General features: G+C 40.2%; 2 protein-coding genes across 2 annotated transcripts; one reads left to right on the forward strand and one right to left on the reverse strand.

Annotated features, from left to right (window-relative positions):
* Positions 1 to 833: 833 nt before the first annotated feature.
* got1 (glutamic-oxaloacetic transaminase 1, soluble) lies at positions 834 to 6,499 on the reverse strand. Its single transcript, XM_088305277.1, has 9 exons — positions 6,273 to 6,499; positions 5,430 to 5,611; positions 5,223 to 5,346; positions 4,785 to 4,897; positions 4,046 to 4,150; positions 3,789 to 3,939; positions 3,105 to 3,270; positions 2,882 to 3,024; positions 834 to 2,731 (listed from the first exon to the last, which is right to left on the reverse strand). The coding sequence occupies exons 1-9, from the start codon at positions 6,379 to 6,381 to the stop codon at positions 2,592 to 2,594; spliced, it is 1,233 nt and encodes a 410-aa protein (XP_088161403.1). The 5' UTR covers positions 6,382 to 6,499; the 3' UTR covers positions 834 to 2,591.
* Positions 6,500 to 16,858: 10,359 nt separating this feature from the next.
* On the forward strand, positions 16,859 to 19,971 carry nkx2-3 (NK2 homeobox 3). Its single transcript, XM_088305059.1, has 2 exons — positions 16,859 to 17,293; positions 18,923 to 19,971. Exons 1-2 carry the CDS (start codon positions 16,924 to 16,926, stop codon positions 19,582 to 19,584), a joined length of 1,032 nt encoding a protein of 343 aa, XP_088161185.1. The 5' UTR covers positions 16,859 to 16,923; the 3' UTR covers positions 19,585 to 19,971.
* Positions 19,972 to 24,803: the final 4,832 nt, after the last annotated feature.

Here is a 24,803-nt window from a genome sequence, read left to right on the forward strand (position 1 = left end):
GCTCTTTTAAACACACATGAATGCCGTGATAATAATACAGACTGCCTGAGGGGAACGCACTGCTCAGCACTTGGGACTGACCCAACTTTACATATGACTGACTGACTCTTCACATTTTGCCGTTTGTATTATTTCATGGAAGATAAGAAATTGAAAAACCTCAACTTTATTTAAAGAAAAAATATTTATGATTTTTTATTTTTATTTACTGTCAATACCAAGCTGCTGGTTTTTTTTTTTTCTTGTCACATTTTATTCTTTGGATGATCTACTTTAAGTACTGAAATATGAGAAACTGAACAAACTTCTAATATATTTACACAAATTATAGATAAAATACATTATGAACAATAAAATTGTACTACCGTACTATATTTTACTTGTCTTTATTTATGGATTGTATTTTTTCACCCTTCACACAATTCTTCTCTGTTTAGTTTAGTCAAATTTTGCAATCTGGATTTTTATGTTCTGGAAGTCATCCAAAGATGAGAAAACTTCAACGTACTTAAATAGTAAATTGGAAGTAGAGCTATCAACGTTAAAGCATTAACTGTGAGATTAATCCCAAAAAATGTTAATGCAGTTCAATATTTTAACTCAGTTTGATTTAATTCAAAAATAATTTGCATACTTTGCAAAGCCAAATTGAAATATTGTACCATATTAGCTGTAGCACATCATCTCAGAACAAAACACTGTGCTCAATTTAAAACTGTTTATGAGCCATAAATTTGCGCTGCTGTTGAGATTTATTTTACTTGACAAATAATGCTACTTTTCTCGTCTTAAGATGCACATTGATTCCAGCATAAATGACAAAACACACAAACGTGATTTAAATTCATTTATTGAAGTTTCACTCGAGAACATTCCCAGCTTGAATTTATGTGCATGTTAAAACTAAACAGAATAAAGCAACAGTGGCTTGTGTTTGTGCTCAACGCACCCGTAGTACAAATTTGAAATACCTTGCGGGCTTTTTTTGTGTAAAAGACACAAAAACACAGTGAATAAAGTCAGTGCTCGAACGAGTACGTCAGCAGGCGACTCGACCAGTATTGCTACGTTTGCTAAGACTTGGTCATAAGGAGAACATTGCCCCATTTGAAGCTTGATTTAATATGAAAATTTAGCACCTAGCATGTTTATGGGCTCACGTCACAAGTTTCAAGTCTTGTTAGAAGGAGCATCAAGTTTGGTTGTTTTTTTCAACGACAATATTGCATGTTCCCGTTAAAATTAAATTTGGGAATGAAATTGACAGTTAAGCAAGTTGCACATGAAAAATGCACCTTCATTTTAGCCACTGGTAGATTCTTGGAAACTGCTCCATGAATTTAGGATGAATGCTAAGAATCAAAGCGTGACATGAGGAATGCATCAAAGTCTTACCGGTAATGTCCCAACAGCAATATGACAAGAAATTTAAAAACTAAATTAGTAATGCCAAAAATGCTCACTCTGAACACATAATTACCAGAAGCGGAGAAAAAAATTCTATAAGGCAGAGGTGAGGAAACCTTTTTTCCAATTTGTGGTTATTTAAATTTGGATTTTAAATAAAAAACATGATAATTAAATGTTAATTACATGTTTACATGCCAGAGTTGAGTGATAAATGAAAAAATTTGAAAATTCAAAACTGTCAGACTAGAACACATTTTCCCATGAGCGTTTGAAGATTAAATTTTTTGGGGGCCAAATTTTTCACACCAATTTTGAACTTTTGGGCCATGCTAATTCCAAAAGGCGTGTTTGGCGCAAACACAAAATTGCTCATCACCATAAGAACGCCACATACGGTTTAGAGCAAAACATGATGGTGGCCTCATCATGTTTTGGAGCTGTTTTTATTCATCTTGAACTAGGGCCTTCGTCAAGCTTGGCGAATTATGAACAGTTCAAAACAGTAGTCAGTGCTAATACAACACCTTCAGACTTTTGCTAGAAAGCAAAATCCCAATTTAGTAGAAAATCCGAACTTTACTTGGGCTTAATCAGAAGCTCTTTAATCGGTAGCAAGGCGTGTGCTGACTTCCATTTGACACGAGTTTGAATGTGATTGGTTCATTCTCAACACTGGCACATCTCCAGTTCTAAGAAGGTGTGTGTGTTTTTTTTTTTTTAAATATCACAAAAGCCCCGGCATTTAATAAAATGTATATACGTATACGTTTTCAAAATTGTAGTCCCCGCCTCCCAAAGACGTATTTATACGTCTTAGCCTTTTGCATCAGAGCTCCATGTTTTTCTATCTTTAGAACACAATATTCCGGAGGCCTTGCAAAATCAGTTTAAAAGCCAGAAAAAAAGCGCAGTGATTGAGGTGTTTCCTCTTGCGAAAACGGCTGGGATTAAATGGGTTAAACGGGAACATGTAGACTTTTTTATATCCACCGTATACAATGAGGATTTAAATCTAAATGTTTGTAGGGCTTTTTACAACAGTTCCTTTTATGTTTAACTTTTTTTTTTTTTTTTTAAATCGCATTGTGGGTCGGATCAAACTATCCTCACCGACTGCAGGTTGCTCACCCCTACCCGAGGCATTTGGATTAGAAACAGTAAAGTACGTTGAGCTGAGTCTTCTACTGGACCTTAGTAACGGCCTCGTGGATGGACTCAGCAACGTAGTTGATGTTCTTGCTCGTCAAGCCGCACATGTTGATGCGCCCGCTGGCCATCAGGTAGATGTGTTTCTCCTTCACCATGTATTCCACTTGTCTGGCTGTGAGGAATAACCATGGCAGAAACGCGGTTACATTACCCCAGATGTGTAACAGCAGGAACACATGTTGGAATTTTTAGCATAGCTGAAGGTCTGAATGCAGCGTAAATGCTTTCAAAGTGGTGCGGGCGCATGTGTGCGTGTACTCACGGTTGAGTCCCGTGAAGCTGAACATGCCAATTTGCTCTGTGATGTGGTCCCACGTTCCCGGCGTCCCCAGAGCCTGGAGCTTGGCTTTCAGCTGGGCCCTCATCAACAACACCCTGTCCGCCATGGTCTTCACATTTTCTTTCCTGGAGTCACGCGAATAAAACGTGATGAACATGATCGCATAACACTTTCATAGCCTTTGAGTCTGAGTTTGACAGCTGACCATTCGGCAAAGAGCTCCGGCGAGTTGATTGTGACGGCCACGATGCGAGCCCCCTGAGTGGGTGGGTTGGACCAGGTGGTTCGCACAATTTTCTCCATTTGGGACAAAACTCTCTTCAGGTTATCGGCGTCACGAGCCACCACGGTCAAGTTGCCAACACGCTCATCTGATGAGAAGAAGAGATGATTTCTCTTTGGGATTAATTACGCCTCATTTTTAGCATTTCTGAATTGTAATCCATTTGTTTTTTAGTCAGGAGGATTCAAACGTAATTTCCACTTCCCTTTGGGACAGAAAAAATGTTTTATCCGCTTAATACCAATTTGTGATGATTGTCTTTACACAAATAGCCCAGAGATGTTTTTAGCCATTTGCAAATAAGGGACAATGTCTAATTTTGAAATAGTCATGTTCACATTAAACATGGCGTTTAACTTAAAAAGGAATGCTACAGAAGGAATGCAGACAATGGAGAGGAGTGAATGGAAGTCATGTTGCTCCACAGAGAGTAATGTAGTCAAAATATTTAATCCATTCTAGCTACAATATATATATATGTAAGCAGGACATAATTAAAAACTAGTCAGTAAAATTAACTAGTAAATGGAGTGCAGTTGTATAAATGATAATATTCAGAGATCGTATCTGGGAACAATTCATGGAGCAAGTTCATGTGTGACGTACTGTAAAGCCCAAAGTTCTTGGAGAATGACTGGGCGCAGAACATTTCAAAGCCCATAGAGACGAAAAAGCGGACGGCCCAGGCATCTTTATCCAGGTTGCCCGAAGCGAATCCTTGATAAGCTGAGTCGAAGAAAACAAACAGCTTTCTTCTCTGGCAAAGAACAGAATTAAAAAAAAAAAATACATATTATTAGAAGCACAAACATTTAACGAAGACGTCTGCGGGAGGACAGCCGAGGCCACAACAGTCTCAGTACCATCATAACTTTGGCAATCTGCTTCCACTGCTCCTGTGTGGGATCGGTGCCAGTTGGATTGTGGGCACAAGCGTGTAATACAAAGATGGAACGTTCTGGGCAGCTCTGGGAAACAGAAATAGAATGTGGTTGACACCGAAATAATACCATACTTCTAGTTTGGACAACAACAGTGGATATTCAATATTTTTAGTGTCTTTGCCACAAATAAATAAATAATTAAAAATAGATATCCAAATGTAATGCATATTTGAAAAGTAGTTCAAGTGTTCAAAATTCTTATTTAAAAAAATTCCTTCGCATATGAAAAAATACAATAAAATAAATGAAAATAAAATAAAAATGTAAATAGAATAAAACATTTTAAGCAACAGTCTAGGCAATGATTTCGGTAACATTTCTCACTATCATATCTGTAAAGCGGTTGTCTGACTGGAGAATAAAACGAGACTAAAGTAAAAAAATCTCACACTTTGAGAACGTCTTCCTCGCGAACAGCGATCTTGAGCTTTGTGCTTATTTTGTCAGTGATATGCAATTAATTGCATTGTCATTGTTCTTCACAGCGGGACTCTTTGAGAGTAAGATCCATATTTTGGCTTCACAAAATCACCCGCCTCAAAAAAGCCAAAGAAAAAGCAAAAACGAACTGAGTTAAAGTACGACAATATTTGATTTGGCGCACATTTTTCCAGAAAGCTTTGGCCAGATTGCAACCTGACGGAAGTGCGCTGTTTACCTCCAAGTCGGCAAGGAAGCCAGACAGATCAAGGCCTCTTTTCTGCGCATCCCAGTACTTGTAGGGACGGACATCCTCGAAGCCGGCGTTGGTGAACACGCCGTTGTGATTCTCTAAAGCAAATTAGGAGATAAAACCTCTTCAATTTGTTTGTAGTTTTGACATAAGGTCAGCTCACACTTGTGTCAACCTGCACTGATCACTGGCACAGCTAGGGGGGGGGGTGCAAAAATGTTTTGTCTTTAGATTTATAACTGGAAATATAAAAAATACAATATAATATAATATAATATAAAATAGATGTTGATTGTGAATTACGTGTTTCCAATTTTTTTGCTTTGCGGACCCCATGAGATAGCCTTGGCCAGCCCATAATACAATAATTCAGAACTGGCCATTTGAACCTAAAGTGTAAATCCAGTCAAAGTGTTTCTCTACCCCAAGTCGGCGCAGACACATATACTGGTGTCTTTGTGTTGTTGCTTCCGTTGTAAAAACGTCTGAGGAACTCTGCTCCCATCTTCAGCGCACCTGTACCGCCAAGACACTGAACAGCCCCCACCTGAATGGGACAGACAGACAATCTAAACAAAGCCAAACAGGAAGTGCAAATCCAGTGGTTGCGTGCATGAAAGTGGAACTCACTCTGTTGTCCAGGATAGCAGGACTGTTGTCTCCCAGTGCAATTTTGGATGCTGAAGATCTGAATTCAGGAAAACCCAGGATGGGCAGGTACTCGTGGTTGAGCTTGTCATCACGGGCGATGATCTTCTCCACTTTTTTCACCACTGGCAAAACCCACGGCTTGCCATCATCTGTGCGGTATGCTGCGATACAAATGTAAGAAAAATAACCAGCAACGCAAAACAATGTTGGATCCTAGAATACCAAATTGAGTATCGGTACTGTGTACAGACAACTTGATTCTTCTTCCACTGCAACAAACGACCAATTGCATGGCATGCAACATGAATCACAATATGATATGGATGTGGCTCTTGACGCTTTGGCCTCCATCCGCCATCTGTCATGCTGTGTCTTGTAAAAGATGAAGGGATTACAAAGCCTCAGGCTCCTGCACTTAATGGAGTCAGGTAGGAGCAGAAGCAGCAACACAACACAGCAGTGCCTGTTAGCACACACGCCTCTTTTGCAAAGCAAAAGGCCAGGATTACTACTCGTAATCTGATTACAAGTGACAAAGGTTACACGGGACGAAAATGTATGGCTGCTTCACAAACAGGAGGGGAGTTTGAACCCAAATCTGATTGAGAGTAAAGAGGTCATTGTGCACAGTGCCGATTAGCATCACTGATAAGCACTAATGGTATTGGAATATCGACTGTTACGTAAAAAAAAAACGAAAACACAAAACAATTGTTTTAATGAAGACAGACGCCGGTGTATATTTGGAGGACGTGAAACAGAATTGCAAATGAACTGCAAAAACCGGTTGAGAATTTCACTCAATGGTTTGCTCCAACTTACCCCCAACGCCGAGGTTGACTTTGTGTGGAAACTGGTCGTTATTGAAGTCCTGTGTCAGTTTAAACACGACGACGGGTGCCGCTTGGGGAACTTCGCCAAACACAGACATATTCTTAGCGCTAGTGTTAATTTAAAGTTTCTCTTGAAAATCAAAACAAAACAAAAATAAATCTGCGACAACGAAATGAATGGAACAAGCAACAGGAAGGAGGCACTTTGCACTCGGATCGCCGATAAAGAGAAAGGGGAGTGTTTCGGGTGCACCAATGGGAATTGTGGGCGTGTGATCAGCACCAATCACAGTGGGCGACACATTTAAGTCCAAAGGCAAGAAAAAGAACAAGCGACGAAGGTACTGACCAATGGGCGCCGCTGTTTCTCGACTGACACGTGGCTGAGCCAATAACATTTAGAAGAGGGGGAGTTGGGCCAAAGCTGCATGTAACATACTTAGCCACAAGATGGCGTTAAAGCCCTTAATTAAATTGGCTGTAAAGCGTTTTTTGAATGTTATTTTCGTGTACCCGGTGCCGGTTGGCACCACGTTGGTGACCCCTGCTCGAACTGTACTTGTGTGTGAGTGGTTGTTTGGATATGTATGCCCTGCAAGTGGCTTGTTTCCTGTGTGTCGAAGTGTAGATATGAAAATCTTACTGTTGCTTTACAACGCTCCGAATGTGCTTGGATCTTTTATTATATGAGACTTCCTGATCGCGAGGTCATTGGGTGAAGACTCTTTGAGTGTTTTCAGAACCAAACAAAGTGAAGTCGCCTTTTGTTTCAATGTGTTTGTTTCAATTTGTTTCTTTTCAGAACACCCTTAGAACTGCAGATGCACTTTAATGTGCTCAACTTTTTAGTAAATACATTAAAACAAATTCTCAATTTCAACATAATTTTCACATAATTTTAACTTGTTAATTTCTTCTGTTCTGTTGATTTGTCCTTTCATGTATCTATTTTTTGGTCACGTATTTTTATCTTTTTTATCTAATTCATTTGCCTATGTAAAACACTGTGGATTTACTATAAATCGACCTGCGTTGCTTTTACAATTTGTTTGATAAATTTGTGGGGGGAAAAAATCAAACAAAAAGTGACACGACAAATGTCACTTAAAATCGCCTCAATAAATAATAATAAATAATGATGAAATCAATTTACATTACTTCCTGTTGAAAAAAAACCCCTTTAAATTAAAATTAATATCTGACATTGTAATTTTTTTCCCCGTGCAAATACCGTGTGAAAAACTATATTCAGCGACAATAATGACAATTCCCCCCGAAAAAAAAAAAAAACACACATTCTCGCATTCAAACTCATGAGATGATCTTAGGAGACCGAGCAGCATTTTTATCGTGGAGTGCACGTGTCAAAAGACGAACAATCAAAGTGTTGTTTGAGTTAAGAGCACGTGGTGGTATTGTAAATTAGACGGTGGATCCTCATCTGTTGTGTCCTGAGGGTCTGCACTGAGCTCTGCTATAAACATGCTGGCTCCACTGTGCTGTCTGCACCACTTGAAGTGGTTCATAAATAAAAAGGCTGCTCGCCCCAGCCAGCAGTTTGTTGGAAAGTGCTTCAGTCCTTCCACATGTGAGGCCAGATGCTCCGCCGAATGAAGATAATGTCGCTGGGTAGTCCGCATTAAAATCATGCTGTTTGTTTTGACAGCATTCAAAATAATAAGGATGATATTGCACACATTTCACATACAATACGCACAATGTCTAGTTTGGATGGGTTGTCCAGAAAATATGATTCAGAGTTGATACTTCTCATCAGTCTCTATGTATAGACATAATGTGAGAAGAATGTCTGTCTTTCCCTCTAATACTGTAGATGCCGTGCCCAAAATAGTCAGTGGGTCCGTCATCCACTTAAGACAAATAAATGCTTCCCTCAAATAGAACCAAGATTGGTTCACTTTGCTATTTATTCAAAATGTTTTCCTCAAGATTTTACCCACAACTCCCAATGACAAAAACACCAAAAATACAAACGTACATTAGTACTCACCAGTGGTGGACGGTCAAGGCCTTCAAGGCCTTCTCTGCTGGCCTATCATAATCAAGAAATCACATTGATGTCATATTATATCCTAGCGTTGTATTTTTAACATAACTGGCGACCATTCAAAAATCCAAAATTTATTTTTGCTTTTTTGAAACCAAAATGGCCGAAGGAAGGAAAAGTGTGGATTTAATTGCAGATACACTTGCAAGGCCATTTTCAAGACGGAGCTTTCAAGAGAAGCTACGTCATCCAACACTCACGCAGTAGTGCGAAAGTGTGTTTCTGTATATTATTTGTCCAGCCGTCAAGTGTCATAAATGAGGACGATTCATTGAAGTAGGACAAAGTAGGACTTCACTGAAGGCCTACGTGTGAAATGCACGGCCCGCCAGTGGTATTCACTATGTTTGCTCAGCACTTTGCTGATGCTCTTTTGGCAGCAATTCCAGCCTGAAGACTTTTTTTAAATATTGTGCTACAAGCTTGGCACACCTATCTTTGGGCAATTTGCCCATTCCTTCCAAGCTCCATTAGGTTGGACTTCTTTCATGTTGTTATTACGGGGAATTAAATGTAATTATTCCATTTGAGTATAAGACTGTTACAAAACACAACATGCGGAAAGCAAAGCGCAAGGTATACTTTCCAGAAGCAGTGTAAAAAAAATTTTTAAATATTTTTTTTTTTATTTGCAATTTTTGCTCCTGCAAGAAAAAAACTGGGTATAATCAAACTATCAATAAAATATGAATACTAAGCGATTTGGGGCTCTTCACCTCCTTCCGAGATGTTGCACACTTTGCCCAAGTATCTCACTCTCCTCAATCATCTCCTCATTGCATTTTGACAGTCTTGATGTTTTCATTCTTTCCGACCAGGTGAGGACGTCTGCGTAAGCTATCGCTGTCAGCTCTGCAATTATGGGATTTGAGCTTCTGGAACAAGGCTCGGGGGCCCACAGCCAGGCAGGGTGTGTGACGTGAATGTACCGGCGAGGAGCCCCCGGGGGCCCAATGATGTGACGGGTGGGTCAGAACCGAAGACGAAGACAGAAGACGCCCCCCGGCGAAACGATGCCCACAAATGAGAGCGTCACACCCAGATCAATGAGTGAATCCTCCAAATATAGACCCGGGGCTTGTCTCTCCATTTCATTGACATGTGGAATATTTATTTTGGAATGAGCTACAATGCAATAGAAAACATGTTGAAAAAACAGGTGGTGGTGCCGAGTGCTTTATCTGTGTTTTGTTTGCATGCAGGTTATCCGTGCTGCGGCGCTACGCTGACACTCACAACACACAAAGGCACACATTGAGGCACAAGACAGACACATTCCAGCGGCCATATCAATGGAACACAAACAAGAGTGTGTGCGCGCATGCATTCCGAGGGGGACGCTGGCAGCGCGGCTCACATGTTGCGATGGCCTCCGTGTGTCTTTCTGGGTCACGGCGCTGTGGTGAGTGACCACCTTTTTAGAGGTCCGCCTTTGTTTGTTTTCTGAAGACAGCGTCATCAATTCTCGGACAAGGAGCGAGACACAGTCACAACACAAGGGGACAAGGCCTCCCTATGACTGACTATACGCCGTCCGACACGTGTGTTTTGGCGTGGGCCTCCGCAAGTATGTGGGCTCCATTTGATATCGCCACGTGCTTTCAAGAGATTTCGGCAGGAATTTGGTCGCAAAGTGAGACATGCTGTATTTAAAGTTGCTTTTTTTTTTTCCAGCAATGAGAGCAGATTTCATCATTTCATTATTTTAAGAATTGATTGCAAATTTTTATTTTGGACTCTAGGACAATTCACAATTTTGGGGTAAAATCTAAACTGAACTTAAAATATATATAAATTATATTTATTTTTAAAACATTTATTGTTGTCTCTTTAATTGAGACCAATTGTTACTATCATTCCGTTATGGAACCCAGAAGGCTGCGTGTAATTGTTCACTCGCTCTGTGGCCAGTCCCGATTCACTCGTCCAATCACAAATAAATCTGTGATTGACAGCCAGCAGAAGAAAACATATAAGATGGCGGCACAAGTCCGCTTTGGCTCATGCTAGTTTCGCCAAACTAGGACTAAACACAACATCAAAAGCAATTGGAATCCATAACAAGAGCTGAGCGTAAAATGGCTACACCTTCCGACAATCGGCAGTTTGTGTTGCCAGTGCTTCAGGCCAGTAAATACCAACGCGCTCGCCATTGTAGTACTAACAAAGATCTTAGCTAAGAAGCAGAAGTTTTCCGCCAGCGCTTTGCACCATTGATGAACGGTAACTCCTGCGCACTTTCATCATCGTCGTCAAGTAACATTAATCTGCTCAAGACTAGTTATCAACTAATTAACTTGATAACATTTCGTTCAAACCTTGAGGAATCTAACCAACTAGTTTTTAAAAATAATAAATAAATAAATAAATAATTCCCCATGATTGATGAAGCGAAATTCATGCATGCTGAGAAACAGCAATGACACGAGATGACAATTATGTTCTGTTAAATTCAGTACTTCGTCCATTTTATTCTGAAGGAAGTAAAAAAATGAAATAAAAGTAATCCCAACTAAAAATAAATAAATTAATTAATTAAAAAAATAAATAAATAAAAAAAACGATATTCAAGCCGCACCAGGCTATCAGCCGCAGTTTTCTATGTTGAAATAAAAATGAGTTGTTTACTGCATGTACAGAAACATTTTGTACTGCGAATGCACATAAAGGTACATAAGCCTTTTAACACGGCAACAACTTTGCTAATTAAAACAGAACAGATCCAAGAGAAAGAAAAAAAAATATCGAGATTTATTTAGCGTATTCTCTGAACTATACAGCGCCCCCTACTGGTCAAAGAAAAATCCACAGAAAAGCCGCACCCTTGTATTAGCCGCGTGGTTCAAAATCTAGAAAAAAGTAACGGCTTATAGTCCGGAAAATACAGCAATTTTTCTTGGTATCAAACGCTTCACTTCACTACAAATGTGTCCTTTTGCTTGAAAAGCATTTTGAAATGGGACGTACCTCAAATACAAAGCCCAAAGAGCACGATTCCAACTGACTGATGCATTGAAGAAACAAAGACGGGAAGTGGAAGACTCCTGTCATTAATTTTTAGCCTGTAAAAAAAAAAAATTGTGGCTACTTTACCAACTATTCAAGAAGAATGAAGCGACCAACCGTTATGTTACTCAAAGTAATAAATGTTTCTGACACAGCAAAACAAACATTCATTTCTGGATGGCGAGCGCAGCATTTCCCACAAACGTGTTTACATGTTGCAGTCAAGATATTTTATAGCAACGTTGCCTCCCCCCCCCCCCCTCGAGAGCCATTACACAAATGATCGCGATGAACTTAATTCAACCTTTTGATTTCGCCAATGTTATTCCAGCGGTGTCCAAGTATGGTCGTCGGTTAGGGAGAATAAAAAAAAAAAAAAAAGCTCTAAACATCCTCCGCCACGTCTTTATCTGCTTGGCCTGTGTGGCAACGGGAGGATAAACATATTTAGGTTGCACGTTTCCTCCGAAACGACATTCCCGACACTGTAGATCCCACACAGCACAGCCCTTAAATCTCCCTGTTAACACTCATATATACAAACACACACCTGCTAGGGCAAGGCCGTCTGGGAGAGAATTACAGCGAGCTAATTTATGGGACCCGAGGGAGGCCAAAGGCCAGGGGATCCAGACTGGTCACTTCCTCCTCTCATGGTCTCCAAGTTTGGCATGAACCCTCCTGGATCGCAAGAACAGGGCAGCGGCCGTCTGTCAGGAAAAGAACAAGACCTGATCGTGTGGGTGTCTCCCAAACTCAATAAACACAAGGAATTAGAAGAAAAAAAAAAAAAAAAGGTAAGCAGGTTAAGCCGAGGGTCCCATGCTCAAGCTGCGGCCTCTCCATTTCCTCCAGAGAGAAGGCGCTGTCATCCGTCACTCGGCCCCAGGCAGCGGTACAATAGCGCAACCTCGCTTCTGGCTACTGACACCATCACATGCGCTGCTGATAAGACACGGCTTCCGGCAATGAGAATTCAACCAGAAATGACAACACAACATGTTGGTCCTTTGCCATTACTGTATTATAATATTAACTCATTCATGGCCAGCCCAGGTAAAAGGAATTTACTTTTTGACGTCTATATCCGTCAATGGCAGCGAATGAGTTCATGACCGGGAGATTAAAAAAGAGGAAAGTTGAATGTGCCTGAGGTCGTCTGTTTTGTTAATGCCCAAAAATTTGGGGGAGAACGGCGCAACATTTCAGGTTTCCGTCATGCCGCATCAACAATTCTCAGGATTAGAGGATTAGCGCTGAAGGTGTTTGGCTTTTTTTTTTTTTTAAACGCAAAGCTTTTTAAGAGACATTTTTTTTAGCTCTTAATATTGATGGTGCTAAATGTATTTTCTTCGCTTGTATGACCGTTAAACGGCTATATCAGTGAGTGGCGAATGAATGCAAACAAAGCCAATGTTGGGATTTCATCAGAGTTCGAAAAAGGTCGCAAAAATGTTCGCAGACAGTTTTTAATTGCCCCAAAAGGTTTTTCGTGTCTCCAAGAAATTTAGAACGTCTTTTATGAACCCTGGTGAAAACATTCGCTATTTTCGCAGGCATTCGCCGCTCAGGGAGATTCCAACTTTTGGAATGTTAAAAAAAAATAAAATAATAAATCTATGAAGGAATTAAAATCATTGTGAAATTGAAGATAGGTTTTAAAATTTTAAGGCTTACCATTCGCTGAAATCGGCCAATTTTGCAAAAAAGATTCTACACATCAACGCATAACAATCTCTCTGTTGTAACGTAAAAAAAATACGACAGGAAAAAGTATTGTAAAACAGTCAAATGTTGTGCCAGTGATTCAAATTTTTATTGTTGTAAGCACTAAGGGACCAAAAACAATTAGTCATTTTATTCATTATATATTTTTTAATTAATCGGCTGCCCGAAGATTGCAGGGATAGGGTCCAGCACCCCCCGCTACCCTAGTGAGGAGAAGCGGTACAGATGATGGATGGATGGGTTATCAGAGTTTTGTTCTGCCGAATATTGGAATCAATATTGGCCTCAAATAGACGATATCGGTAGGGCCTTAATTAACAGTGGTCAATTATTTGTTCCACTTGTATGAGGTAAAATAAATTACAAGGGAAATGTGGAATATGTATTAGATCATGTTTTTGTTTTTTATGTAAACAGTGGTTAACTTATTTTTACACTTGTACGACAGCTAAGCAAATGTACAACTTTGTATGGCATTTAAGTCAAACTCAAGTGTTTTGTTGATTTAGGTCTTAAAATAACAATTATTTCATGAAAAGTGAATAAATATTTCATGACAGCAACCATTATTTCACATGCAAACAATGTAAAGGCTTTCAAGATTCTTGCATGCACTCTACGTGATTTTCTTTCAGGAATGGTGCAAGTGTAACACCACAAATTGTTACTTTTGATCTACAAACAAAACAACACAAACACCACCCCAGGAAGACGAGTTTGAATCCATCTCGCGCCATGTATCATCTCAGAGCAAATAAATTGCAATTACACCTGCGGGGAACATCTCCACTTGTGAAAGGTCCCCAAACAAAACACCGGGGAGGTGATGAATGCTTATGTTAAGCCGTGTTTACAAGCGTGGTAAAAGACATTAAAGGCCTCTCTTTGTTTTACATGAGAAGACGCCACAGGCAAAAGTTAAGCAACTTTCTTTTCAGGGCTTCAAACTTGCACTAATTGCAGAGTGGACACTCGGACTGTGATGAAATCGATTTTCAGCAGCGAATGACGTGAGAGTACACTTGCCATTCTGCAAAGAAACTTCTGCTTCAACAGGTTTGTCGATCCAACCCATGGAGACAAATCTGGAACTAGTCGAAACCTGTTCAGCAACGCCTGGCAAGCCACCAATTCTTAAAGCGCTCAAGCAATAAGTGAAATAAGGGATTGAAATTTGACTGCCTGGTGGGTGGAAAGTGTCCATACGGAATAGATACGGAGCTGCGGCTTATCTTGTTCATATAACGGCAGCAGCCCTACGACCTCTGAGCGGGTCCGACCCGAGAGGCTTATCTCGCGACGATTCGGTGATGAAGATGATGTATTGGTGGCGGGTATGGCAAGCAGCTCCTTGACACTCTGACGGGAGTCTGGGTTTTGTTACAGGCAGGAAACAGACTCTTCCGCTCCGTAAACAAGCTAGCTCCCCTGGTCGGCACTTGTGGGGGGGGCAAGGGCGGCGTTGGCACACGAGGACCGCCTAAAGATGTTCGCCTGGTCGCCTGCCCGTTAATTATTCGCCACCATTTTAAATTGAAGACATAAAACGTGATGCTTAGCATTTGTTTCAAGTTCCCTTAACGTATTCCATTTCATGATGATGTAAGAACGGAGATTAAATTTTTAATGTCATTGATTAGTAAAACGCGGCTACAACGTCATATTTTACACAATCTGGCCAGTTGACGGTTGTTCACTTCACTTGTTGCTTTAACACTCAATAAACAGGATTAAATAAATATTTAGGAAACACCGGCTTGGTGTGGGCGTGTTTTGACAACCACATTCCACTCAAGTCAGAAGAAAATCACTGGTCTCAAATTGTTCCAAATCACATGAAAATCCGAGTATGACGTCATCTTCTTCTGGTTTAAAAATAATAATAATTCGAATCACATTCGATTCTGATTCGAAAACCACGTGTTTATTTTCACATTTCAGACCATAATTCCTCTCTCTGTGCTTTAATGGCCCGTTTAGGGGTAAAAAGGCACGTTTGTAAACCGCAACAGGGCCTAATCTAAACAGCATCTCGTGGATGGCGAGCGGATGAGATTAAGCCAGCATGCTTTCCTTTTCTTTCCACATGGTTTAGGGCCAATGGGCCCTCGGAGCCTGGCGCCTGCACTTGGGCCACAGTAGACAGGTAAGAACAGAGGTGTCCCCTTTCAACAAACACACGACCACCCCCCACCTCCCACCCCCCCCCCCGCCCCCGTTGACACGTCGATACAGTTCCGATGTTTATTTTAGCGTCAAATTAAATTTCAAAACGCAGTCGACAATTCGCAATCGATAGACGCATTATTTTTTTTTTCATGCTCAAAACGTGACAAATCTAATTACAATTCATCTTAACAATAAATCAGAATGCCGTATTTATCGCCATTTTACCCAGTGAATACAACGAGATTGGAGAGCTCCCCTCTTCAGTGCAATATAACATCATTTAATTAAATATCAATTAAATTAATTAAAGAATAAATGATTAAATAGAAAATAAAACAGCAATTAAATAAATAAAACACATTATGTTGCAGTTCTACAAATAAAACATTTAACATTTAATTTAAGATTTCAAACACAAATGCTCATAGAACAATTATAATAATGTTAATAAATCACAACATGTCAAATATATGACAAATTGGACTAAAAATATTGATGCGGAAAATGCTTTCCCCTATACTAAATTAATTATATTTAACCTTGCTTATGGTAGTTTTCCTGTTGACGTAGAGTACATGTTAATTCAATATTAACAAATTATAAATAGATGTTCCAAGTCTAAAATACATTCTCGGACATCCTTTTGTGGAGTATTTCGCACCGTCTAAACGTCGTTATCTTATCCATACAGCCGAGACAGGAAACAAAGATATGCCTAATCTATAGTGGTAATGGGACGATTTGGACAGAGGCGAGTTGTCATTCAGCACATGATAAATTCTTTTTCAACTTTTTGATAAATAATTAATCTCAGAGGGATGCGTTTTCTCACATTTTTATGGTGTGAATGTCGCCAAAATGTCTTCTTGGGACGATTGCATGAGTTTGGGTTCTCTCGGTGCTGAAAGAAAGACTGCATGAAAAAAAATGTAATATGATAAAACATGATTCTGTTTAAATGTCTGTTGAAGTAAGCACAGTTTCAAGCTATAACTACAGTACATTTACGAATTAGTTGTTTTAAAACATTTATTCGAGCTCATTTCTTTTATCTTTATGTGTATTCAATTTGAATTGACTCGTCATTTAAGTGCAGTTGGTTTTCCTATTAGTATTGATGTTCAAAGTAGTATTACAATAACCTTTTGGGAATAGAACCTATACCTTATTTTTTAACACAAAGTTCAACTTTACTGTATTTAAAATGTTGATCGTGGTGGTGGTGGTACCTGGAGAGGAAATATATATAATTTGAGAATCAAAGTCTTTGTATTTCACTCTCATTCACGAGTGTATTTTCCTAAATGAGGTTAAATTGATCAAGCAAGCGAGAGAGAGAGAGAGAGAGAGAGAGAGAGGGGGGGGGGGGAGAGAGATAGAGAGAGAGGGGGGGGGGGGGGGATTGGATCTCAATCAGTCCCTTCAGGGAGAGAGAGGACAGCATCTTGGCTCATCTAGCTCTCTCTCTCTTAACTCCAACCAAACAGGATCAACACCACCCCCAATTCAATCCTTCCCACCTCGCCCTGCAGTCATTGACGTGCAGCCGAAGGAGAGGGATGTCCCCACAGACGGTCTTGTTTTGAAAGAAGACGGGGGGGGGGAACACCTTTACGCACGGGACATTCTATTTGGACACGTAAATATTTTTATTCTACCGGTGGACACCATGCTCCCCAGTCCGGTTATAACATCCTCCAGCACGCCTTTTTCGGTCAAGGACATCTTGAAGTTGGAGCTGCAACAGCAATCGCAAGAATTCCAGCTCAGATCGTGCCTCTCGGGTCTGTCGGGCGCGCTGCCGTTTCAGTCCGGAGTTCTGCGAGCGCACTCGCCGCCCTCGTGCATGCTGGCGCGCAGGGACAGCCCGAGTCCCATCAGCTCCGAGTGCGACGAGAGAATGTCGTACCTGGGCGCGCTCGCCGGACCCGACCGGCTGCACGTTGAGTCCGGGCTGCCGGCGGAGATGTTCGGCAACCCGGCGCAGATCCATCCTGCGGACCTGGAACTGGAGACCGAGCAGGAGGACCGAGACGCCAGTGAGTTCACCATAGGAATATTAAACATATCAATTTGTGAGTGTTCGTGTCAATTTTTTTTAATAACTTGCGAAACGTACTTAAATCCACATTGCTCGAATTCGACGTTTCGTTGATCAAATCGAAAACAGTGATACATTTAATGCAAATATAAGTGCTGTTGACAGGAGTTGCAAAACAAAAAGTTGAAGAACGTGCCCTTATTTTTGAGGTAAACGCACGAAAGCTGACGCAAGAGTTGTATAATCGTCACTTTTGACAGTTGACACTTTCAAAGAGTTATTCGGGTTTGTTCATTGCCTTGCGTCTTAACGTCAGGAAATGTTTCTAATATTTTGCCTTGGAAATAAATCTGAAAGTGAACAGTAGTGCTCATATTCGATAGTGCTCGTATTTGGAGTGTTCGTGAGGAGCATGAAAACCACCTGCGCAATTTTACACCACTGCGAACCACAACCACGATAATAAACATATGTTAAATTAATTATCACAATGACACTCAAAATTGAGCACCGTCATATTCTTGGATTATATTCCACTAAATGCTTCAAGTATATAACGAAGTGACCAGTGAGTGAAACTTGTCAACTCAACAGCTTTAATATTTATGCACATATATTTCGTGTATTATTAGAGTTAATAGACATTAAAAGTGCTGTCTGAAGTTTTATTTATATAACGAGAATTAGCTGCATTTCAAAATCCATATATTGAATATATCTTACAAGTTATTTTCTATTGACTGACGTTTTGTGTCAAATACGAGCATCTCATGAGAAATAATCACGTTTTTTTTAAGATTTGGACGTGAAATGTTTTGGGGGGTTTTTAAGTCTCAATTTGTGTGTTAAAGAAATGTATCCCATGTCAAAAAATACATTCAATTTTTTTTTAATATACGTTTCTATATCTATATTCTTAAATTGGCATAGTTCTGTGCCATATAAATACAATATAAAGATCATGCAGAATAAAAATGTTTATATGTAATGCTTCAATTGTCAACGTTTTTGTGTAGAAATATTTAAATAGAGAGATAGATAGATAGATAGACTAGTCACGTTTTTAATATTACTTTTTTCGTTTTTAATATTATCTAAATATATATTATTGAACATTGTCATTTTGCAAATAAACACAGGAAAACAAATACAAATATATATTAGCGCTGTCAAGCGAATCTATTTTTAACTAACTAATCCCAAACAAATTCAATGATTAATTCCAATTATTCACATTCTTCAACTACATTTTTGTGAAGATTGTAACAATTATTTACTTGAATAATCTCTTGGATTAATGCAAAATCACCAAATATGAAATATATTTAATTCAAAGACTGTTCTAATAGCTTTCTTTGATTCTTAAATAAGATCTAAACGGCGTCATCTTCACAGGCTTGTTTCTTGTTTCTTGTTTTATTCTGAGATGTGATAAAGATGTACAATTAATATGGAAGACTATTTGCAAGTAAATAAAACTGAGTTATTTTATTATTTTATATATATATATATATATATATATATATATATATATATATATATGTGTGTGTGTGTGTGTGTGTGTGTGTGTACGGCATATGGACATGTCATGCAATTGTATTTAAAATTTGCATGGGTCGTCACGCAGAGGTCGGCGGTGCTTCGCGGGGCGAGGAGGCCGACAAGCCGCCCGGCAAGCAGCAGCGGACCAGGAGGAAGCCCAGGGTTCTCTTCTCTCAGACTCAAGTATTCGAGCTGGAGCGTCGCTTCAAGCGGCAGCGCTACCTGTCCGCCCCAGAGAGAGAGCACCTGGCCGGCTCGCTCAAACTCACGCCCACGCAGGTGAAAATCTGGTTCCAGAACCGGAGGTACAAATGCAAGAGGCAGCGACAGGACAAGACTCTGGAGATGGCCGGACATCACCACCACCACCATCATCATCATCACCCGCCGGGTCCACCGCCGCCTCCGCCTCCGCCACCGCCTAGGAGAGTGGCCGTGCCGGTGCTGGTTCGGGACGGCAGGCCTTGTTTAACTGGATCCCCGACCTATAACACTTCCTACTCAGCGGTGGGAGCTCCGAGCGCGTACGGCTACAACGGCTACCCGGCGTACAGCTACAACAACTCGGTGTACACTAACACTTACTCTTGTACTAGTTTACCTGCTCTGCCAGCCTCCAACAGCGCGGCCAACGCCTTCATGAACATGAATTTGGGACCCCTGGGCGCGCAGACGCAGAACCAGTCCGCGCAGGGGGCGGTGGTCCCTCCGTGCCAGGGAACTTTGCAAGGCATCAGGGCGTGGTAATGCACCTTTGGACGCGCAGCTTGGATGTATCCCTTTTGGGGATGATGACTTTATTCGGAATGGAGTGCAACCGTAATTTAAAGGTTTGACTGAAAAAAAAATGCAATAGCCTACATTTTATCCAGTGTGGACAAAACCTTTTTTGTTTGCTGAATGTTGTCAATGAAGATGCTGTAATGCAGCCAACGTGAGGATCTTGATCTTGAGGCCTCATCTTTTGGATATGTTTATTTTTATTGCGATATATAGGCTAAATATTGTTTTCCTTCACAACATGCACGCGTGACACATTTTTTTTTTGTCAGTGAATTAACGGAGCAGTTGTATTTATGGTTGTTTACGCCCATGTAGTCCAATAAACTGATAATTATATATATGAATGATAAAATGCTGACAGTGGCATTCATTTCTAAATTTTGTTTGAAAGTGTGTATTAAATTGTTCAACACGCAGTATTTGATTTATTGCAAGAATAAAGCGAACAGATTTTCATTATTGATTTATCAACTCAATGCATTAATCATCGCCAGTAAGTTAGACTTTCCTCTGCTCATGGGCACTCTATAAGGGAAATCTTAATTAAAGTCAGTCAAGGTAGGCCCACACCTGAAGCTTTTTGACTTGTTTTAGTTTAATTTTGTATTATACTTATGATAATATAACCATTTTATAAAAATATGTTCCATTATATCGAATTATTGAAAACGTTTTTATTATTTGCATTACGTTCTCCACTTATTGGCTGCATGACTGGCTGCCTTAAAGTGTGCGGCTGATTTTGACAAAACATTTTTTAGTATAGTTAAGGTCCGTACGATAAATTATTTGGCCATTATTCTACATTTCGGAAATGCTGTATTGGCCACCCCCAACCTCAATACAAGTAAAATTCAGCAGCAATACAAGCTTCATTCTATAATTAGGTTTAGCTAAATTTCACACAAATACTATGAAGCAAAACCATTGTCAGTGTAAATAAAGTTAACAAAAAAAAACCAATGCAATATATCTCATTTAAGGTTAAGTAATGGAAAACAGCGATTTTAGTGCTCGTGGTGTCCTAAGACTTTTGCACACTCATGCGTGAACTTTAAAAAAATGCCTCGAGCTATCTTTTTAAAAAAGTGACACTAATCTTTAAATAGTATTAGTGTCTTTCCTGTGAGAACGTTCCAAGGAGTATTTGCTGAGACGAGAACCAGAAACTTGGAGAATGTACTTCCGGTCAGGATTTGCAGATGGACATTAACCAGACAACCTCACAAGATGCATTAAAAAAAAAAAATTGGAAATACAACGATGATGAAACATTGCTCTGCGTATTAATCCACATACACCTCCTGTAGTTGATTGGGACGTGCACGCGTGTGCGTTAATTCGATTCCATTAGCGGGTCACCTCCTTGCAGGCTGTCACTAATGGAGGCGAATGACAACATAAACAGAGCGTTTGTCTCCATGATGGACACTCACTTCCCCCTGGTCTGTGCGTTCGCGGTGCACGGCGGTGAAATAGTGTAAATAAAGCTGGCGACAGGACGGCGGTGCCTGAGGACGCAGGCCGGACGACGGCAGAGTGAAGCGATCGCTATCTGCATGCCTCCAAAGATAGCATGGCTCATCGGAGTGAGGTGGCGTCCCACAGACAAAAGGCTCCCATGGCAACCAAATACTTAACACACACACACATGCGCACCTCATTAGGGCTGAGGGACCTTTTACCTATCAGGGGTCATTTTATTAAATCCTGCGAGGGCCATAGAGTGAATAAGATGTCAATTATAAAATGGAAATGATTGTAGATTTGATTCCATACTGTACATAATTGATGCAATGAACTCTCCGAAGGTCAATAAAGAAGCCACGTATACCACACACACATACTCACGCACACGGGTCAACAAATTGGCACAGGACAGTTTTAAATATTAAATATTAATAAGATGAAATCCAATATTTTTTTTAAAATAAATTGTATATAACCTATGAAGTAAACCTTGTCGATTTATTTGAAACATTTTGATATTGCAAATTTTAACAAAATGTTTGCCATCATTTATCCATAAATGTGTAAATCGAGTCAAGAAAATCCTATTCTCATGTTAGAGTAATTCACCAGATACACATTTTATTATTTTAAAGATCTTTAAAGTCAATGTAAAAAAATGACTTTATTAGTACTGTTTGTGCAATATGAATTAAGTAGCAAATCTCAAAGGTCGGCCATTTTGCCACTTGCTGCAGTGAAAATGACGTCACAGTTACATAGGGCTGGGTAACGTCCAATCACAACTCAGCTTGAAAACCTTGCAAGTCCAAATTCAGAAGGATAAAAACTGGTCAATTTTACTGCTTAACACATATTTCACAAATGCGGGACTAAGCAGAACACAGTGTTTAAACTATTTTTTTTAAACAGACTTTCCCTCTAAGACGCAAAATTACACTCAGTCACCTTGGTATAAATGGTCAAATAAATTAAAATACATTTACATAAAATGCCCACGCCAAAGTAGATGCAATACAGAAGAATGACTTTTTAAAACAAATACTGTTTCCGACTTCAGATGACAGGTGTTTCTACAAGGCCTCCGCAGACACGGGGCGGGATACTGCTAGTTTGACCTAACCTCGTGTGTTCGGAGTCTCACCCAGGAAGATTTTTAGGCTTGTTCCAGAAACATTTAGCAGATAACAGTACACTAGGGAATGTAAACATTTACAGTGAAACCTCAAGACCTCTCTCCTAAACTATATCACCTCCCCTATGGGGACGCCACATCCATCACAAGCCAAGCACACAAATCCCTGTGGCCTCTCCGATTTCTCCCACAGTTTACTCCTTTCCACACAATTTGAAGAGATACAATCAAAACTCTTTCTTCTCTCTGCCATCAAGACAAATCACACTTGTTTGAACAAACGGGCGAATATCATGAAACAAGCTTTCCGCATCTCTAGCCTCAACCCTCAAACCAGTACTTCTCAATTATTTTCTGTTACGCCCACTCCAGCAAGAAGAAAACAATTTGCGCCCCCCCCCCACCACCACTCACTCTCCGTCGCAACTATAAATAAAAGCATTTTTGTTGCAAAACAAACCTACACCATAGAGTTAATATTCGAGAGCGACACTGCCAACTAGTGGAGTGGATGTGCAATTACACTTTATTGGAGTACGGCGGGAAAAAAAGCATGTTCCCCAGGGTCACACGCTCCAGCCTCAGCATCGCACCACGCGCCACCTTGGGGGTGGGCACCCCACTATTTTAGAAGCACTGCCTTTAAGAGTGCCGGCATGACTGGCCACAAAAACCACATTTTTCATTACCTTCAGATTTAATAAATAAATAAATACATTTGAAAAAAAGTCAGGAAATGGACCCTTTCGGAAATGTGTATTTTTGTGTCATTTATTGGTCCGGAAAGGATTTGAAAGGTTTACTTAATAACCACATTCGAATACCAGTTAGTCATCCAACCAGTTTATTTATTTATTTTTTTACATTTCAGGGCATACCAACCTAAAAGGGGCACAGGCAGCATCCACCAAACTACCTTAAACTTGGAAAAATGTCCAAAAACGGACCCCTGGCAGCTTGCTGTGGGTGAAAGTGACCCTAGCCCTCCTGGATGATTTGGAAAAACATGATTTTTGCAATAACCCATACGGGTTCAAAGGTGTCATCAGAGCAGTTAGCACTGACAAGAGCTGGAAGGCACAGCAGCTCCGCTAATTTGACAGAGACAGAGGACAGCTTACTTTTCAAGATCAAGTTCTAAAGGGCAGGGAGGTCTGTTTCCTCTTCAGTGTCCCTGACTGCACCTGTGTTGCTTGAGAACACGCACGCCCACACGGCACTTCGCACATGAGCGTGGACGTGCACAGGAGCTGTGAGCTAGATCTTAAGTTCCAGTCTGAAGTGTTCCAATGAAGATTTAATGACCTCGATCGCATTTTCAAAGAGAAAAGAGGCATGGGTGTGAGTGGGAGAGAAAGTGTGCGTTCATCCATAACAATGGTGCAACGTTACAGACAATCCCAAGGTTTCACACTTTCACCAAGGGTTGGCTTTCTGAAACTACAGAACGCTTCGCTTGTAACCTTTGGGATAATACAGTATAGGACAGTCTATGCAAAGGAGGGCAGTCCAGGGAGATCCGAAACAGAGGAAGAGATTCATATTCCAAAATTGCCTTGGTGTGTGTGCATGTGTGTGTGAAAATAGGAACACGTCCACAGGTGCTTGCTCTCAGGGATTTTGGGCAGAGGCTTGAATTTCCAAAACACAGACTCATAACCATACACAAGGGAGTGTGTGCATATCCATCTGACAGCCCTTTGTCAACACGAGGGTCTTTTTCAACAACGATACTGTACATGAGTTGGTGTGCGGGTGTTTCAAGAAAATAATAAATGGCCTGAGATTACGCCAAATACACTTAGGCTTTGTGGGAAATGTGGACATCTGCTTTAACCTAGTGACACAGTTGACAAGGTCTTGGTCAAAATATTATCAAACTGTGTATTGTGCTGTAAATATATTTACATACACTCTTCATCAGCTACGATGAGGACTTGAGATAAAGAACAGCCTTCACGCTCAGGAAATTCCACTCATGAACAGCTGATATACACTAAGCCATTTTCTGCTTTTACCGATATTTAATGTGCCTTTAATTAACTGCAAAATCAAGTTCAGATGTTCTAGTAGGCTTTCCTGGACATTTTTGTAATCACACGTTACAGCACTAATCTTGTTCGGCAAAGAGCTCCCAAAGCATCAGAGGGTTAGGTAAAAGTTATCAGTCAGGAGAATGGACCAAAAGAATTTCCAAGGCATAAAATATACCATATATTTGGAGGAATTTCTGGCAATTATTGACTTGAGACAACAATCGCCCCTTTTCTTCATGTTTGGGCTACAAAGTAGAGGGGCAAGACAGACACGTTATGTGAGTACAGTACTTTCATTTTACTTCTCCACAATATATAATTTTGTGTTAATTTGAGATAATTATCAGAGCCAGTTTGAGATGTGTCTTGTATGACTCCATACTTGCCTTCCTCCTTCGACATGGTGTACCCGTTGATGTTCACTTTGTTTCTTTGCACTGAAGACATACTTCATGCATCATTTGCATTTGCGATACCATAGCCTAGTCTTGTTTGCTTGTTTTTCTTTGTGCACGTGTATTTTCAGTCTTCAGGTAAAAGTG

This window comes from Idiotropiscis lumnitzeri, chromosome 9, assembly GCF_059441095.1.
Source record: "Idiotropiscis lumnitzeri isolate Australia: NSW breed Sydney's pygmy pipehorse chromosome 9, RoL_Ilum_1.0, whole genome shotgun sequence".
In the NCBI taxonomy this organism is placed as follows: domain Eukaryota; kingdom Metazoa; phylum Chordata; class Actinopteri; order Syngnathiformes; family Syngnathidae; genus Idiotropiscis; species Idiotropiscis lumnitzeri.

Excerpts from the sequence above, each read along its gene's own strand:
- got1 (XM_088305277.1), bottom strand. The coding sequence starts at position 6,381 with ATGTCTGTGTTTGGCGAAGTTCCCCAAGCGGCACCCGTCGTCGTGTTT. Across the intron at positions 5,612-6,272 it reads AGTCAACCTCGGCGTTGGGG|CATACCGCACAGATGATGGC; the intron begins GTAAGTTGGAGC and ends TTTGTATCGCAG. Across the intron at positions 3,940-4,045 it reads AGATTGCCAAAGTTATGATG|AGAAGAAAGCTGTTTGTTTT; the intron begins GTACTGAGACTG and ends GTTCTTTGCCAG.
- nkx2-3 (XM_088305059.1), top strand. The coding sequence starts at position 16,924 with ATGCTCCCCAGTCCGGTTATAACATCCTCCAGCACGCCTTTTTCGGTC. Across the intron at positions 17,294-18,922 it reads GCAGGAGGACCGAGACGCCA|AGGTCGGCGGTGCTTCGCGG; the intron begins GTGAGTTCACCA and ends GTCGTCACGCAG.